Source organism: Papio anubis, chromosome 2 (genome assembly GCF_008728515.1).
Source record: "Papio anubis isolate 15944 chromosome 2, Panubis1.0, whole genome shotgun sequence".
NCBI classification, from domain to species: Eukaryota; Metazoa; Chordata; class Mammalia; order Primates; family Cercopithecidae; genus Papio; species Papio anubis.
The window spans coordinates 39,186,187-39,204,901 of NC_044977.1; the positions used below are offsets into that span (position 1 = coordinate 39,186,187).

An 18,715-nucleotide genomic window follows, 5' to 3' on the forward strand; every position below is an offset into this window, starting at 1 on the left:
GTTGCTGTAACTGATGGATACCATAGCACCTACTGCCTGCAAGATACCTAGGGGAATTCAAAGAAGAGGAAAATTAGTCTCCTCAGAGGTCAAGAATCTCATACATGTAGATTAGGGCAAGAATCCATGTTTCTTAATTCATTGTCTAAGTCCTTCTCTCTCATCAAGTTGTGCTTAGTTGTGAAGTCAGTCTCTACCTTCTGCTGCTTTCTGGTCTTGCCCATTCTTGGTTTCCCTAGTGTGGAGGTTATGCTTATAAAATGTACTGGAAAGTGCATGAATTTTGGATTCAAACAGACTTATGACTGCACCCTAGTTTGCCACTAGCTGTTTGAGCTTGGACAAGTTGTCTAACCACACAGAATCTTAGCTTGCCATCTGAAAATAGGAGTAGTAATGCCTACATCTCAGAGTTTTAAGAATTAAATGAAATAATGATGGTGAATTCATCCCCATAACCACCCATGAGGTATGCAAGAAAAAAAAAAAAAGAGGTGGCCTGGACACACTCAGAGTAGAAAAAAATTTACATTGTCCTCATTCTTAAGATGATCAGTGTTAGTGAAGCATACAGTTCAAGAAACAAGTTTGCTTCTCTCCCATTAATCTGCTCAGTTCACGACCTTCTCCCCTGGGGCTCACTCTCAGGCACATGAGGCCATTCTCTGTATCCATTAGCACTTAAGAGCCTCCACCAGTGGTATCCCAAGGAGCAGGTGGCAAGAAAGCTGCTCATCCAGTAAATGAAACCCTGATCAAGTGATTCCACTGATGTGCGCTTTATGCAGTTACACTGAGGATTTAAATGATTTTAAATGAGTTGTTGTTGCCTAGGAATGTGCTAGGGGTTGACTGAGATCTTTCTGTCTTCCATCAGCAGCCCCATGGAGTGAGTGATGTCTGCCCCTACAAATCTGCTAATAACAAAGCTTTCTCCACAGACAGACAGTAGAAAGGATGAACCACATAAGTCTTTGTCAATTACACAAAGCCCAGCAGCTTCATCAATGGGACAAAACCCTTCTGTACAGTTTCTGTGTACAGATAAGCAGGGCCAGCTCTAAGACCAAGGTCATATGGGGACTCCTTGCAGGTTTGTTGTCTATGTTATAGCATTTGAACCTTTTTCTCTACCCTTCCTCAGCCACAATCACTCCCACCCCAAACACACATACCCAGAGGCACCCTGTGGGAGTCCCTCCTAAGCTCTCCCCACTGGCTCTTTTGCCACTAATGACCTGTGGACCCAGACACATTCACCACTCTCAACCAGCCTTTTACGTGTGAGTCAGATAGGCTCTTACCTTTCCTAAAGAAATTTCAGGCAACAGCTAGAAAAGAGTGAGTCCTCTCACTTCCCCTTTCATTGACAAACCATGAGAGGTTGTCCCTTCTGACCCTAAAGGGACTCCTTATTTTTTTCTTTTTGTGGCAAGTCTTTTCTTCTAGATTACCTCCCATCCCTATTTCCCCCGCCCCTCCCCCCAACACACAAAGGCCTATTTCTTTGAAGGGAAGAACTTCAGGGTGGCCCTGATGAGGAAGCTGCAGGTCTAGTCCCAAAGCTGCCTGTATTGGACATTATTCTACAGACAATGGGGAGCTATTGATTGTTTTGGTGTAGGGGAGCTTTATCATCAAGGTAGTGTTTTAGAAAGATTTGTCTGGAAGTGGAGATCAAGATAGAATGCAATCTTCCCAGGCAGTCAGTAAAAATGCCCCCAAGTTCCCTAATGTTTCTCTTCCACCGGACTAGTCTAGTCAGCATTCCTGGAATTCACCACATTATTTCTTGCCTTTCACCTTGTTTATACTGCTCTCTGTTTCCTGTCCCAAAAGAATGTGTATGACATTTACTAAGTGCTTACTCTATGCTAGGCACTTACATGAGCGTTCTGCATGTATTGTAATGTATATTGCATCACGTCAATTACATCATACGATAGCATCTCACATCCTATCAAATCATCCCTCTGCACCAGTGTCAGAAATCTTATTGCAGCACCTTGACTTGTCCTTTATCCACTTAGCTCACAACATTGTGAGCCCCTGAGCGTGAGGGTCCTGTCTCAGCACTCCCCAACATGGTCCCTCTCAGACAGCTGGCTCTCTATAAATGCACACAACTTCCTGTTCTTGTTCAACATCTAAAAGCTCTGCCTGACTTCCCCACCAGCTGTAATCTTTTTAAAAGAACTTTCGTTACATTTTTTGTGCCTGTCTAGGTTCCTTAGCATATTTTGTTTGATATTTTCATACTGGCCAAGTTACTTAATACCTTTGAGCTTCAGTTTCTTCATTTACAAAACAGAGATAAATACCTCCCTCATAAGGTGACTGTGAGGATTGCACTGGGTACAAATAATGGATAAGAAGTGTATAGCTCTGGGACCAGCACATACTAGGTTCACAATAATTACCCATTCCCTTCTTGGCTTCTTGAGGGCAAAGATCTTATTACCTTTTGTTCCTCTAGATGGGCCCTCAGTGCATCTGCTTTGGTAGAAGGAGAATCACTGTCATTGGGAAAGAGACAGCATTGAGAGCAGAGACCTGAGGGTCCCAGCAGGGATAAGTCACAGAGTGGACCAGAGGAGGACCTGGACACCTCTGCAGGAAAGTGCTGGTTTGGCTTGACATCTGAGAGCCTAAAAATGAGGAGGGCAGGGACCCGCAGCCGGTGAACCCGGCTCCAGGCTGCCTTGCTCAGCAGGATAGCATAGCTAGTCCTCAGCCATCCCGGGCCAGCAGGTTGGGCAAATACTTCTGCTTCACAAGGGGTAATAACCTCAACAGGGTCACCGGAAAGGACTTCAGCAAACATTTAGAACTTGGGTCACTGATTTCAGAAGCCCCTCCATCTTCCTAAATGAAACTTGTTTTTCAAAATCCCATTTCTTTCTTTAAAAAAAAAAAACTTTTACTATATCCCCTTCACGGAAAATTTAGAAAAGCAAAATTAAAAATAGAGAAAAGCAAAAATCATTTGTTTTCTACCACTTAGCAGTAACTACCATTAACATCTCAGTGTGTGTGTGTCTGTGTGTGTGGTTTGTGTATGTGTGTGTGAGACAGAGTTTCGCCCTTGTTGCCCAGGTTAGAGTGCAATGGTGCAATCTCAGCTCACTGCAACCTCCACCTCCTAGGTTCAAGCGATTCTCCTGCCTCAGCCTCCCGAGTAGCTGGGATTATAGGCACCCGCCACCATGCTGGGCTATTTTTTTTTTTTTGTATTTTTTAGCAGAGACGGAGTTTCACCATGTTGGTCAGGCTGGTCTTGAACTTCTGACCTCAGGTGATCCACTTGCCAGTGTGTGTTATTTTTTGTTATTTAATATACTGGGGGAGAAGTAGTTTTAAAGAGACATTCTGTACTCTATATTTATATATAATTTTAATTTATCAACTTTTTTGCTATTTTTTTCAAAAGGAACTTAAAAATAGATACTAACCATGAGCTGTTGAATACTTAAAGATCAGCCCTGCAGTGGTAGGATTTAGGCATTTTGGCAGTCAACAGCAAGGAGCCAATCCACTCTCCTCAAATCACACCTCCAAAGTTGCCACCAACTCATAGGACCTGCCTTCCTGTTGGGGAGTGTTTGAACCATGGTAGGTGTAGCTTGGGGCTTTTTCTATTCCTCGTCACTTGTGGTATCACAGAAAAAGCATGCACTTTGGCAGCGCACAAACCTGGGTTTGGATCCCAACTCTGGCACTTCCTAGCTGCAGGCCATTGGGCAATTTATCTATTCCCTCTGAGATTCAACTTTCCTATTTTCAAAATGGAGATCATTTTGTCTGTTTCATGGGTTGGCTACAGTTATAGAATGGAGAATGCTATAAAACAAACAAACAGGCCGGGCGCCGTGGCTCACGCCTGTAATCCCAGCACTCCGGGAGGCCCAGGCGAGCGGATCACGAGGTCAGGAGATTGAGACCATCCTGGTTAACACGGTGAAACCCCGTCTCTACTAAAAATACAAAAAAAAAAAAAAAATTAGCCGGGTGAGGTGGCGGGCCCCTGTAGTCCCAGCTACTCCGGAGGCTGAGGCAGGAGAATGGCGCGAACCCAGGAGGCGGAGCTTGCTGTGAGCCGAGATCGCGCTACTGCACTCCAGCCTGGGCGACTGAGTGAGACTCCATCTCAAAGAAAAAAGAACAACAACAAAAAAAAAACAACAAATAAAAACCCACCTAAAGCCATGCCTGACACATAGTAATTATTTTCTTTGAGGAACCCAGATAACAAAGGAGCACAGAAAATCCATCTGGAGAAAAATGACCAAGCTCCTGTTCAGGAAAACATTTTGAGTGCATCTGTTTTCTTTTTTCTTTTTTTTCTTTTTTTAAATTATACTTTAAGACTTTAAGTTCTAGGGTACATGTGCACAACTTGCAGGTTTGTTACATAGGTATACATGTGCCATGTTGGTGAGATGCATCCATTAACTCATCATTTGCATTAGGTATATCTCTAATGCTATCTCTCCCCGCTCCCCCCATCCCACAACAGGTCCGGGTGTGTGATGTTCCCCACCCTGTGTCCAAGTGTTCTCATTGTTAAATTCCCACCTATGAGTGAGAACATGCAGTGTTTGGTTTTCCGGCCTCGAGATAGTTTGCTCAGAATGATGGTTTCCAACTTCATCCATGTCCCTACAAAGGACATTAACTCATCCTTTTTTTATGGCTGCATAGTATTCCATGGTGTATATGTGCCACATTTTCTTAATCCAGTCTATCACTGATGGACATTTGGGTTGGTTCCAAGTCTTTGCTGTTGTGAATAGTGAGTGCTTCTGTTTTCAAGGCTATTCTGGATGAATAAGACACGGGACTGTCCTCATTGTCCCCAAGGATCTCACAACTTAGTAATGGAGATGAATTAAAAACAAGCACCTCACACTTAGTGCTAGACAGAGTAGGCTTGCAGTAAATATTTGCAGGATTAAATTTATTCTGACAAATTTTTTCAGAAAAGGTAATATATTCTTCTAGTTCAAAATTCAAAAGTACAAAAGAATATACAGTGAGAAGTCTCTCTCTTACTCAGAGGCCTAGCGCCAGCTTCCAGTTTCTTTTCCTGTAGACAACTAAAATTATTGCTTTCTTATGTATCCTTCCGTAGATATTGAATGCATGTATAAATAGATGTGTATATTTAATCTTTCATTCTCTCTTCACAAAAAGGAAAAGAAAAAAAAAATCATGGCCAGGCACGGTGACTCATGCCTATAATCCCAGCACCTTGGGAGGCCGAGGCAGGTAGATCACCTGAGGTCAGGAGTTCAAGACCAGACTGGCCAACGTGGTGAAACCCAGTCTCTACTAAAAATACAAAAATTAGCCAGGTGTAGTGGCATGCACCTGTAATCCCAGCTACGCAGGAGGCTAAGGCAGGAGAATCACTTGAACCCAGGAGGCAGAGGTTGCAGTGAGCTGAAATTGTGCCACTGCACTCCAGCCTGGGTGACAGAACAAGACTCTGTCTCAAAAATAAAAAAAAAGAGAGAAAACAACCAGATGCTAGCATACCATTATTCTGGTCTGCTGACAATATATGTTGTTCTTTTTGCCTAACAGTATATCTGAGAGACCACTCTATGTCTGTACATAAAAGTTTTCTCATTCTTTTTAGTGACCACATAGTATTCCACTATGTGAATCTTCTATTATTTGTGTTACTACCTGCTATTAATGACAATCTTGTGCAATTATGAAAACTGCTGTAATGAATAGCCTTGCACATGTCTTACATATCACGTGTACAAGAATATCTGTGGGATACATTTCTAGAAGAAGAACGACTGGGTCAAAGGGTATGTGTACTTATAGTTTTAACGGATATTGTCAAATTGCCCTCCAGAGGTTGTATCAATGTCCCCTACCAGTTGCAACGCATGATAGTACTTGTTTTCCCATAGCCTTGCCAACACTGTGTGTTAACAAACTTAGGTACCTTTGCCAATCTGAGAAGTGAAAAATGATATATCAGTGCAGTTTTAATTTGCAGTGGAATTGAATTTAGATAATTCTAGAAAGTGCCACAAAGGGAGGCGGCACAGGAGAGATGCGAACACGGAGGAAGGAGAACCTCGTTCTGCCTGAGGAAGGCTTTATAGAGAAGTTGGGGGTAGAGCTGAATCCCAAAAGATAAGCAGGAGTTTCTCAGTGGAGAAGGGGCAATGGGCTCAGACGAGGGAACATCGGGTGCAAAGCCGGGAAGGTGTGAAGGTGCAGAGCATATTCAGGAAGTGGCAGGCTGTCCAGCGTGACTGGAACATGGCATTCCTGTGTGGGGCTGAGAGGGAGGGAGAGCTCTGCAATTAGCAATGAGACTGGCAGCGGGGAGTGTGGCCAGATTGTGGAAAACCTCCTAGGCCTCCTTCTAAATCAAATCTCGGTTTTTAAAAGATAAAATATATTCCCTGTGTGTAGGAACTAAAGAGAAAACAGAACTAAAGCCCATTCTCCCCAAAACGAATTCGAAAGTGAAATAATAATAAAACAATCGCTTTGAATCCTGTAGGGAAAATGAGAAGTACAGTATAAACACTTCTCACTCTTTTTTTCCTCTTTTTCTCCTGGAAGGAGGTTATACTTGAGTTAAATGTATACAGTTTCTAACTAACAGTTCCCAAAGGATGGTTTCAAAAATGTTCTGAGCCAGATAATGCTCTAGTTTCTCAAAGGATAGTGCTCATTTGGATTTATATGTTCTCGTCTATAACAATAAGAAACAGTTGCATTACTTATAGCATCACTCTTTATGCATGTGAATAATGATGAACCATTATTCCAGTAACCAGTAATGAAGGATATGGACAATATAAATCAGAAATAAGAAGCTTTTCTCCTGATATAAAAAGCACAAGCAACAAAAGAAAAAAATAGATAAATTGGACTTCACTGAAATGTAAAACTTCTGTGCTTCAAAGAACACCATCAAGACAGTGAAAAGACCACCCACAGCATAGGAGAAAATGTTTGCCAATCATAGGTCTAATAAGAGTCTAGTATTCAGAATACATAAAGAAATCTTATAACCCAGCAAAGACCACCCAACTAAAAATGGACAAATTATCCAATTAGACATTTCTTCAAAAGAGATGTACAAATGGCCAGTAAGCACAAGAAAAGATGTTCTACATTGTTAGTTTTCAGGGAAATGCAAACCAAACTGCAATGAATACCACTTCACAACTACTAGGATGACTACAATAAAAAAGATAGACAATAACAAGTACTGACAAGGATATGGAAAATTGAAACCCTCATTCATTGCTGGTAGGAATGTAAAATGGCATGGCTATTGTGGAAAACAGTTTGGCAGTGCCTCAAAAGTTCAATGTAGAGTCACCGTATGACCCAGCCGTTTCACCCCTGGATATATATCCAGGAGAATTGAAAACATATATCCATACAAAAACTTGGACGTAAAGGTTCATAGCAACAATATTCCTAATAGCAAAAAGCGGAAGTAACTCAAATTTCTGTCAACTGGTGAATGAATAAACAAAACGAAGGCTTTATTTGGAATTTTATTCAGCCATAAAGATGAATGAAATACTGACACATGCTACAACATGGACAGACCTTGAAAACACTATGCTAAATGAAGGAAGTCCATCACAAAGGCCACATATTTTAAGATCTAATTTATAGGAAATGTCCAGAACGGGCAAACCCATAGAAAATAGAAAGTTGATTAGTGGCTGCTGGAGCTGGGAGAGGGGAAAATGGGCAGTAACTACTAATAGATATGGGTTGCTTTCTTGAGAGATGAAAATATTCTGGAATGAATGTGATGGTTGCTTAACCCGTGAATATACTAAAAATCACTTAGTCGTACACTTTAAAGGGTGAATTCTATGGTATTTCAATTATATCTCAGGTTTTTTGTTTTTAACTTTTTCTTTTTTTTTGAGACAGAGTTTCACTTTTGTTGCCCAGGCTAGAGTGTAACGGCGCGATCTCGGCTCAGTGCAGCCTCCACCTCTCAGGTTCAAGCGATTCTCCTGCCTCAGCCTCCCAAGTGGCTGGGATTACAGGCATGTGCCACCAGGCCCGGCTAGTTTTTTATTTTTAGTAGAGACGGGGTTTCTCCATGTTGATCAGGCTGGTCTCGAACTCACAACCTCAGGTGATCTACCCGCCTTGGCCTCCCAAAGTGCTGGGATTACAGGCATGAGCCACCGTGCCTGGTCAACTGTTTATTTTATTTTATTTTTTTGAGACAGCGTCTCACTCACTCTGTTGCCCAGGATAGAGTGCAATAGTGTGATCTCAGCTCACTACAACCTCTGATTCCCAGGTTCAAGCGATTCTCCTGCCTCAGCCTCCTGAGTAGCCGGGATTACAGGCGTGCACCACCACACCTGGCTAGTTTTTGTAGTTTTAGTAGAGACGAGGTTTCACTGTATTGGGTAAGCTGGTCTTGAACTCCTGACCTCAGGTGATCCACCTACCTCGGCCTCCCAAAGTGCTGGGATTATAGGCGGCATGAGCCACTGCAATTGGCCTATATCTCAGGTTTAAAAATAAAAAATAAAAGATTTAAAAGGAAACTTTTCTCCAAGGAGGACAAGCCAAAGCCTCAACATATTTTTAAATCTTTTTTCTTAGAAAATTAGAAATTGGTTAATTTTTTTTTAAAGAACAGAACACATTATGCTTCATTAGATAAATACCACAACTTTTCAATATTTCTTTAATTCCACATTAGGCCAGGAGGAAGAGAGTAGAAATAAAACAGGGCGGAGGAAGGAGACTCAGAGGGAAAACTGGGGTGGGCAGTGACCTCCAGGCAGGGAGAGCCTCGCAGAGGCCAGGGAGGAGCATGGGACAGAAGAGTGGAACAGGGATGGGGAAAGGATGGGACAGGAACGAAGAACAGAGGCTGGCAGAGAGAGCTCTTGGATTCTGCGGGGTAAACGCCTAGAAAGTTCTGTACTCAGAACCCAGAGAAATGAGGAAGTAATGTAAATCTTTACTGCATCTCTTGGGAAAATGCGGAAGAGGGGCCCATTCACAGCACAGCAAAACTGTTTAAAACTCCCCCCTCTCTCCCACGTGCATCGCAACAAATGCTCACAGGATTTCTTCCTGTGCAGTGCCTTGTCTCTCTCATTATCTTACCCTCTTCCCTCAAGTATCATGATTCTTTGCCCACCAGCAGTTCTTGGTTCTTTTTATTACCTCAAACAAGATGATGAACATATCCATCATGCCCAAATGTTTCCTCGGGCTCCTTTGTCATTCCTCACTCCCGCCTCTGCCCTGCTTTCTCTTCCTAGAAGTTAGTTTGCATTTTCTAGAGTTTTACATCAATGGAGTCCTACCCTATGTAGTCTTCCATAATCTGGCTTCTATACCCAGCCGAGTGTCTTTGAGCTGTACTCATAGGCTTTATCGTATACTCCTTGTTGCCGAGTATATTCTGTTACGTGTACACACCATGAGACTTTACTTTGAAGGTCAGGATTGCAGGACTCAGAGAAGGGACAAAATCTGACCACGTCAAGACCTTACCAAATTCCAGAATGGAGATGGGGGAGTGCCTGTTTCCCTAAAATACAAATGCCATTTGCACTATGAAAGAATGTGGCCACCACAACCACGTAAATGACCAAATACAACTGTGCTTCCTTCCATCTCTGTCTCCAGGTCTGATCAGGTCCCAGGCACACGGGGAGCTGAGGCAGCTTAGCAGTGTTGTGACTTCTGGGGGTAACTGATAAATGTTTGACTTCTGGCCTTTTCTGCACTAAACCCTTTGAGAGGTTAGGACTTGAGGAAAACATGTTACTTATAAGTGTAAAATATGTTATTTGTAAATAAATAAAACAAAGGACTTTATAATGTTTTATAAACTGTAAGGCATAAATCAAAGGCAAGATTTTATTTTCCCTCAGAAACCACTTCAGTTGTATTTTGTGCTCAGATTAAAATTTAACATTTAAGGTAACTGATCTAGGAAAAACAAAATGAAACAAGGGAGTTAGAGGGCCATCGGTGAAACGATTCTAAGAAGCTATAATATTATGTCATCGACAGCAACTATGTGTACCTCTGTAGGAGGAGACTCAGAGTTCTGTGGGCCCAGGATGAATCCCACAGAATGAGCTCTGTGACTCTGACCTCCAGTGTCACTCCTTCCCATGCCTAAATCGACAATAGAAGCTTGCTTTCTGTCTGTAACTACTCAGCTATTTTGATCAAGCTTCTTCTACCCTGTCCAGAATCCTAGAGTGTCCCCAATCTGATTGGACCCCCGGGACAATAGTTTAAAGAATTCTGAGACTTTGAGACTAAACAGTAGCCACTGCAACACTACCCTCCAGGGCTATTTTCAGACCCTTGCTATTCTGAGTGTGCGCTGCAGATTAGCAGTACCTGCATGACCTGGAATTTGTTAGAAAGGCAAATTCTCAACACTCCTACCACCTACCTCCCTACTGAATTGCAATATGCATATTAAGTGAAATCCCCAGGTGATTTTATGCACATTAAGGTATGTGAGAAGCCCTGGTCTAGACTAGTGGTTCTTCAACATTCCTTTTTTTTTTTTTTTTTGAGACAGAGTCAGAGTCTAGCTTTGTTGCCCAGGCTGGAGTGCTATGGCACAATCTTGGCTTACTTCAACCTCTGTCTTCCAGGTTCAAGTGATTCTCCTGCCTCAGCCTCCTGAGTAGCTGGGATTACAGGGGCCCCCCACCACACTTGGCAAATTTTTGTATTTTTAGTAGAGATGGGATTTCACAATGTTGGTCAGGCTGGTCTCGAACTCCAGACTTCAAGTGATCCACCCACCTTGGCCTTTCAAAGTGCTGGGATTACAAGCGTGAGCCACCGCGCCCGGCGGTTCTTCAACTTTTGAGTACATCAGAATCATCTGGAGGACGCTGGGCTGCAGGACCTGATCCAGGGACTACAGTCTGAGAACCGCTGCTCTAATGTCTAGAGCTGGATGGTGACACAGAGATTGAGTCCTTTCCCATTACTGAGTAACAGTGATGGAGAATTCCTACATCTTCCAACTCAGCCCAAGATGAGAAATCCAAGAAAGCTAACACTCCACAGTGAGTGGCACCACGACCTCTTTCTGGGTTGTTTTAACATTGCCTCCCACTTAAGCAAAGCCACGGACAATAGGTTCTAAGGCCTTTGTACCAAAGCCAGAATAAATTTATGGCAGAGGCTCTGTCTCAGAATGTGTTTTCCCACCTTTGAGACAAATGGAGCCTGAAGTGCTGCAGATGAGAGCTACGGTACTGGGAGGTCCCTATCTGAGAACAGGCTGGAACAGGTTGGTTACCCTGTACTGCTCCTTTTGTGGAGTGTTCTTTATCAAGGTCCTTAGAGTCCAAGGCTTTTGTGCTTGAGTCCTCCTTGTGAGTGTTCCGAGTTCTTAAGTCCACTTGTGCCCAGCCCAGCACAGCAGCCATGCACTGTGGTACAGACTTGAAATGCAGACCACCCTGAGTGCCAAGCACAGCTCCCAGACTGCTAACTCACAACCCATACACTGTTAGATCCTGCTGCCTTTGTGCTGCAAAGATACACCTACGTGCACAGAGAAGACATCTCATGGAAGCAAAATTACTCTCAAATAAAAAAATTTGCTAAAGAAGGACACAACAGCCATTCTAAGAAGTAGAATGCCATTCTAAGATGAGGCCAGGCGTGATGGCTCATGCCTGTAATCCCAGCACTTTGGGAGGCCGAGGCAGGTGGATCACCTGAGATCAGGAGTTCAAGACCAGCCTGGCCAACATAGTAAAACCCTATCTCTATGAAAAATACAAAAATTAGCTGGGCGTGGTGGCAGGCACCTGTAATCCCAGCTACTCGGGAGGCTGAGGCAGGAGAATCACTTGAACCTGGGAGGCAGAGGTTGCAGTGAGCCGAGATCACACCATTGCACTCCAGCCTGGGTGACAAGAGCGAAACTGTCTCAAAAAAAAAAAAAAAGAGGGGGAAGTAGAGATGAGTTTTGACCTGTACAAGGTTGGTCATCTACCCTAAGTGCCCACTGGATGGGAAGAGGCAAGCTCTGTTTTCACCAAGAAAATCAGATTATACATTTATATTATAGATAAGTTGCAAGTAGAAATAATATTGGTCATTGTGGAATGCTTCTTATATGCCAGGGTCTGTGCCAAATATTTGTAAATATTATTTCAGTCCTAAGCTACAAGATTAATATCACTATTATCCTCCTTTCACACACGTGGAAACTAAGAAACAGAACTCTTGTATATTTTGCCCAAGGGTACAAAAGCAGTTTGGTATCCAAATCTGCACTCTCAACCGTAGACTGTATGCTGGCAGGTTACCAAACAGTGAGGTGTGGTGGGGAAAGAGTCCACCATCATTGTTCACAATAGGGATTTTGAGAGAGAGAGAGGGAGAGAAAGAAAGAGAGAGAGAGAGAGACTTTAAGTATCATTGGAACTGTTTCTATTTATCTATCTATTTGCATGAGCATGGGAAACAAAATGTCACGAAGAACGCTATTTTGTAAAACAGATCAAATCATAGCTCTTCTGGCTGAAGACAGGCAGAGGCTCTGGAACCCCGCTCACTCCCACAGCACCCCCACCACACCCTACTCCCATGCTGTGCTCACTCCTAGGAAGTGGTTCCACCTCTATGGTCTCTGGTGGTTCCACCTCTATGGTCTCTGGCCTCAATATTTTCAATTCCAAGTCCATTCCCTGAGGGGCAAACCATGGATGTGTGCTGGAAGGGAACACTCCAGCCTTTGAGAATGCACAACCTTTGAGAGGCAGCAGAATAAGTATGGTGAACTTTATTGAGCACTTAAAATTACAGTTACTTGAAGGTCACAAGGGAAAGGAATGCTTAGAGCACATCATAATAGAGAATTCAGGTAGAATGTTGAGTCTGAATGCCTTGTGTCTAACCGCATAAAGATCCAATCCAGCTTCGAATTGTGTGTAGGCATGAGTATATGTAATAAGCATTAATGAATTGGCATTGGTCTGATCTACAGCATTAATGGATTGAGTATGTGTTGGAAGTGTGAGCACAGTAGTAGCCCAAGCGTTAATTCATGGAGGTCCCACATCACTGTGGTAGCCTCGAGAAGCCAATGAAGATCTCAGAGCCTTCAGTGGGTTGTTTGGTGGGTGGGGTTGTTCTATCCCACACCTCCATTCACAGCACTCTCACATGGGGGAACTCAGGTGCATCTGTCCAGGGACCAAAGTGGCAAGTGATCTGCTGCTCTCTCTGTACCATCCAGAAGGCCTGTATCTGCCCCTCTGGGTCACTGAGCTGGCTGGTTCTCTCAAAGTCAGCCGCCAGGAGAGAACAGCACAGCCAGACCCTTCTACCAGGGCACTGAACCTCTGGAGAGGCAGGAACTCAGGAGGCCCTGTCAGTCCCTTTTATGTTGTCCATTAAATCAATGACTGGTTTCGATCCACGGCGGGCGGAGGGTGGAGGTGGGGGGGGGGCAGTTCTCACCTTAAGAAACAAACAAACAAACAAAAAACACTTTAACCTTTAAATCACCTTCGATATTCTGGCAGATTTTCTTCCAGTCTTTTTTCCTTCGAATTTTTAAAATACAAACTGAATTTACAATGTATATTCAGTTTGTCGAAGATTTTTTTCTTCTAAAAGAATGGAATTGTAAGCATTTTCCAATGTATTAATTATTTTTTTTAAGCAACAAGTAATCATGAGTGACTTAAGTAAATTTGCCTGTGCCTTGATGTCCTCATGTTTAGAATAAAGCAGTGGCTCTCTAATTTTTGCATGCATCAGAGTCACCCAGAGGGTTTGTTAAAAGGCACAGATTGCTGGGCCCCACCCCAAAATCTCTGAGTTAATAGGTCGGGAGTGGGGCCTGAAGATTTTCATTTCCAACTTCTTAGGAGATGCTGATGCTGCTGGTCAGAAGACCATACTTGGAGAACCAGTGAAATGAAGAGACCGAGTTGTGGGATGTCCAAGCTTACCAATGGTCTCAAAATCTAAGTTTTTGAATATTTTTAAAAATTATTTTAAAAAAACAATTCTTGGCCAGGCGTAGTGCCTCACACCTATAATACCAGCTCTTTGGGAAGCCAAGGTGGGTGGATCACCTGAAATCAAGTGTTGGAGACCAGCCTGGTCAACATGGTGAAACCCAGTTCTCTACTAAAAATACAAAACTTAGCTTGGCCTGGTGGCGGGTGCCTGTAATCCCAGCTACTTGAGAGCCTGAAGCAGGAGAATTGCTTGAACCCAGGAGGTGGAGGTTGCAGTGAGATAAGATCACGCCACTGCCTCCAGCCTGGGCAACAGAGCAAGTCTAAAAAAAAAAAAAAAAAAAGCAAAACAAAAAAACAATTCTTTAGCAACACCCTATGATTTTTTTTTTTTAACACGAAAGGAACATCACCTACCACTTACAAGTAATTGTTTCCTCTTGTAAGTCATATGAGTTCCATACTTATATCTCTTTGAAGATACCTGGATTTTTAAAAGGATATCTTTAAAAGACAGGCAGATTTACATCTGATACTTAATTGTTTTCTTCTTTTCCTTTACATAGTTCCATATGTTTTGAAGAGCTGTGCAGAATTTATAGAGACTCACGGCATCGTGGATGGAATCTATCGGCTTTCAGGCGTCACCTCAAACATACAACGGCTAAGGTAAGCTAAAAGAATAGCCCTAAAAGAATTCTCCCATGATTCTTCCTGTGTCCTTGCCTCTGTCCGCCGATGTCCAGAGTATTAAAAACCCAAAGGAACTGAGGGAAGTGTGGCAGCACTGAAGATCAGATGCAGTGGTTTTCAGATGCCTGACTGTTCTTAATCTAATCAGGAAACCCTCCAGCCTGATATAATTCTTTCCAACAGAAGCTCCTAAGGCTTTCAATCTGTTTCTTTGTCTTGCACTAGATATATTCTTCTTAGGTGAATTTGATTTAACTCAAATGATTTAAATTACAAGTTAAGGAAAACGTGATTTATTATCATTTGCTGGCCAGCCCAAAGCTCAGTTAGACTAGGTTCCTGTTACTTAATGTTCAGAACCCTGAGATCCATGTCAGTTTTTCTGCTGGCGCACCCTCAAATCTGATGTTTTGTCTGGTTGAGAAATCAGAAACCTGTATGATTGTACGTGTCTCTAACTGATGCTAGGATTTTAAGAATTACTGACGACTAAAAAAAAAAAATAAATAAATAAAAAAAATTACTGATGGGTGAACTATTTCCAATTTTATGTATTTATCCTAAATATTTGGAAGAAATTTATATCACATTAAATAAAGAGGGCAAAACATTTTATACAAAACACAGGTATGTGTGTGTTTTATATTTATACAGAGAGTATATAGAAGGTAGAGTATATATATATATGATTGTATATGACTTAAACAATAGATCTGCATATTTTGCATATTGTTCCTTAACACCAAAAGGAACATAATTTAATATTATTTTAATTATAACACTTTATTATTACCTATATTTATTATATGTTCTTTAGTTACAAATGTAGACTTTTAAAACAAAAAAATTATTGTTACAAGGTTAATATAATAAGTTGTGCAGGTAATTCAGTTTTCATATTCTTTCTCCTGTTTGGTTTCTGCCCTTTCCCCCCAGATTTAGATTGTAATTAAATTATACCAAAGAAATAGAGCGTCTTTTTTTTCTTCTAGAGAAGTGGTAGCTGTTAAAAAAAATTGGTTTATTGCAGCCATAGATTTTAATGAATCTATGTGTTTACACAATTTCACTAATTTACTAGTACTCCATTCAATGGCAAATACTTCTTAATGGTTTGAAATATACTGCATAGTAGGTTGCATCCTGGAAGGACACTTGGGTAGTAATGAATTGTTTTTTATTTCAGCACTGACCTTATCCTTGACAAGAGAAATCTTTGGCTAAATAAATGAATAAGCTCTAGATTGCTCTTGTTCTGCTCTCTTAAAAACATTCTCTTTTTAAAAGAGAGCTATGCCAAGAGAACATAGCATGGCATAGTTCTGTTTTAAAACATAGCATGGGCCGGGTGCAGTGGCTCACGCCTATAATCCCAGCACTTTGGGAGGCCAAGGTGGGTGGATCACTTGAGGTCAGGAGTTCGAGACTAGCCTGGCCAACATGGTGAAACCCCATCTCTTCTAAAAATACAAAAATTAGCTGGGCGTAGTGGCGGGCGCCTGTAATCCCAGCTACTCGGGAGGCTGAGGCAGGAGTATCGCTTGAACCTGGGAGGTGGAGTTTGCAGAGAGCCGAGATTGTGCCAGCCTTAGTGACAACAATGAAACTCCATCTAAAAAAAAAAAAATAGCATTTCATAGATCTCTTTTCAAAGCCCCACTCAGTTTCTTTCAGGTTCTGAAAGCATCAGGGATTTCCCTACCCTTCATTAAAGGGGTAGGCCCAGAGAATAGGAGAATGGGCAGTGAGCTGTTTCAAAAATGCTGGTTCTGAGAGTACTGTTGACTTTGTCACATTAGATGACTAAGTGAATACTCTCAAAAAGCTTAACTTCTCTTCTATATTAAAGCTCAAATTTGTCATTTTTAAAACAGATTTTAATTTATAAGTATTAATATATATATTATTTGAGGCAGTATATTCATGTGACCTTTTTAGGAAATGTTTTCTAAATGTTTTTCAGGCCTGGAATTGGATGATGTTCCAAGACATCTGTCCTGTAGGAGTCACCATCAGGCAGTCTAGAAGGTTCTATTGAGCACCAAAAAGATAGTTGATTAGGCTGGGCATGGTGGCTCACGCCTATAATCCCAGCACTTTGGGAGGCCGAGGCGGTCGGATCATGAGGTCAGGAGATCGAGACCATCCTGGCTAACATGGTGAAACCCCGTCTCTACTAAAAATACAAAAGATTAGCCAGGTGTGGTGGCGGGCGCCTGTAGTCCCAGCTACTCAGAGGCTGAGGCAGGAGAATCACTTGAACTCGGGAGGCGGAGGCTGCAGTGAGCCAAGATTGCGCCACTACACTCCAGCCTGGGTGACAGAGCGAGACTCCATCTCAAAAAAAAAAAAAGGTCGATTAAAGTTCTCAAAGTTTGGGTTTGAGTCTCCAGATAAAACCAGTTCGTTGATATGGATATGTGGAGATGAGCGACAACAACCTGACCTACCCTAGTTTCGGTCTCTCCTGTAAGAAAGGGAAATTCATTTTGAACAATATTTTGGAAAAACTGAAATCTCAATAGGACTTTTTGGCAAATTATGTTGCTGTTTCCCCAATGTTCATAACCAAGACTGCAGACATGATGCCATGGGAAATCCATTTGTAAATGAGCATTGTGTCTTTCTCATCACAGCAGATTTTGCAAGGAAGATCCAAACCTGAAATGGAAGTCTTCCTGTGACTTCCTCGGGCCTGCAGTAGAAGATCTTTTTGAATTAAGGTCAAAAATATAGTCAGATCAGCAGTTTAGGGTCTTTTTACCCCTAAGCAGCCAAGCAGCTGCTGACATGGAACATACACTCCCTGGGATTGTTATGTCTCCGTCTGTGTTGTTTCAGGCAAGAGTTTGGCTCAGATCAATGTCCAGATCTGACAAGGGAAGTGTACCTCCAGGACATCCACTGTGTGGGCTCGCTCTGCAAGCTCTACTTTAGGGAGCTGCCCAACCCCCTCCTGACTTATGAGCTCTATGAGAAATTCACGGTGAGTGTTTGGATTTCCATTATGGTTACTGGGTGGGATGCATGGATGGGCCAAGAAGAGTTTCAGCACTAAAATAACAATAATAACACTCACCAGATGGTTGACATTATCTTAGCATGGTGAGGGAGGTAGGATAATATGGTAAGGAAAATAGGGTAGTGGAACTGTTTGCTAAATTTTTCTTTCTTGAATTTGCAGAATCATGTTGTTTGTTTTAAGAGCTGGGTTGAATTATCTCCATGTTTATTCAACTGAATGTGCCTTATTGTATAGGGAGGAAACTGAGAACCCCAGAAGTAAAGTGGCTGGCCCAAGGTCACACAGCAGAGGCAGGACAGGAACCTGAGACTTCTCATGCTACACCCTTTGCTAGCTTTTTTATCAGACGATTCCCTCTGTGTTTCTTTTGTGGGCTGGGGAAAGAAGTGGGTGGGTAGAGAAGGGAGAGGGAACAAACAAATGTCAAGAGGGGTCAGAAAGCTGGGAAGCAAAAAGAATATGAGAAAAACAGCCAAGAGGGAGAGCAGGATGGGACGGTGAGTTGGGCTGGTGGAGAGGATGGATGGGCATTAGCAAAACACCTAAGTAGCAGCTGTATGGTCACCAAATAGGGCATAGTAGAAAGAAGAATAAATGCTGACAGGGTGGCTGTAGAGATAGCGTGAAAAACATGACTTGAACATTTGGCAGCATGAGAGAAGGTGTAGAGTAGGCAGCGGGCTGAGTTTAACCAAGGTTGGGGTTCATCTGGCAAAGAGGGATGAGGGAGATGAGAGCGTGTGCTGGGGACATTGAAATAATTGACCATGGAATTTAGTGTAGATGCGAAAGGAAGTGAGGGCACAAGGTAGATGAGTAACAGTGTAAAAGTAGATCATCCCAGTGAAGTCAGTGGAGTGTTGAAGTATGGTAGTTAGAGAGGGATGTTTGAGAGTGAGATTATGACGAGGTTACGGTTTTGGGTAAGGACCAGATCTAGTCACCAACAGTGGGAGGGAACGTTTCTCATGGCTCCTGTAATAAATTTATT

At 42.4% G+C, this 18,715-nt stretch overlaps 1 protein-coding gene across 2 annotated transcripts in view; it reads left to right on the plus strand.

Moving 5' to 3' along the window:
* The window catches only part of ARHGAP31 (Rho GTPase activating protein 31), a 123,323-nt gene that overhangs the window by 57,539 nt on the left and 47,069 nt on the right, over nucleotides 1-18,715 (plus strand). For both annotated transcript variants that reach the window (XM_003893963.5, XM_031663034.1), the window contains 2 exons: nucleotides 14,573-14,675; nucleotides 17,541-17,685. In XM_003893963.5, coding sequence (XP_003894012.3) covers nucleotides 14,573-14,675; nucleotides 17,541-17,685 — 248 coding nt within the window. The remainder of the gene's footprint in view (nucleotides 1-14,572; nucleotides 14,676-17,540; nucleotides 17,686-18,715) is intronic.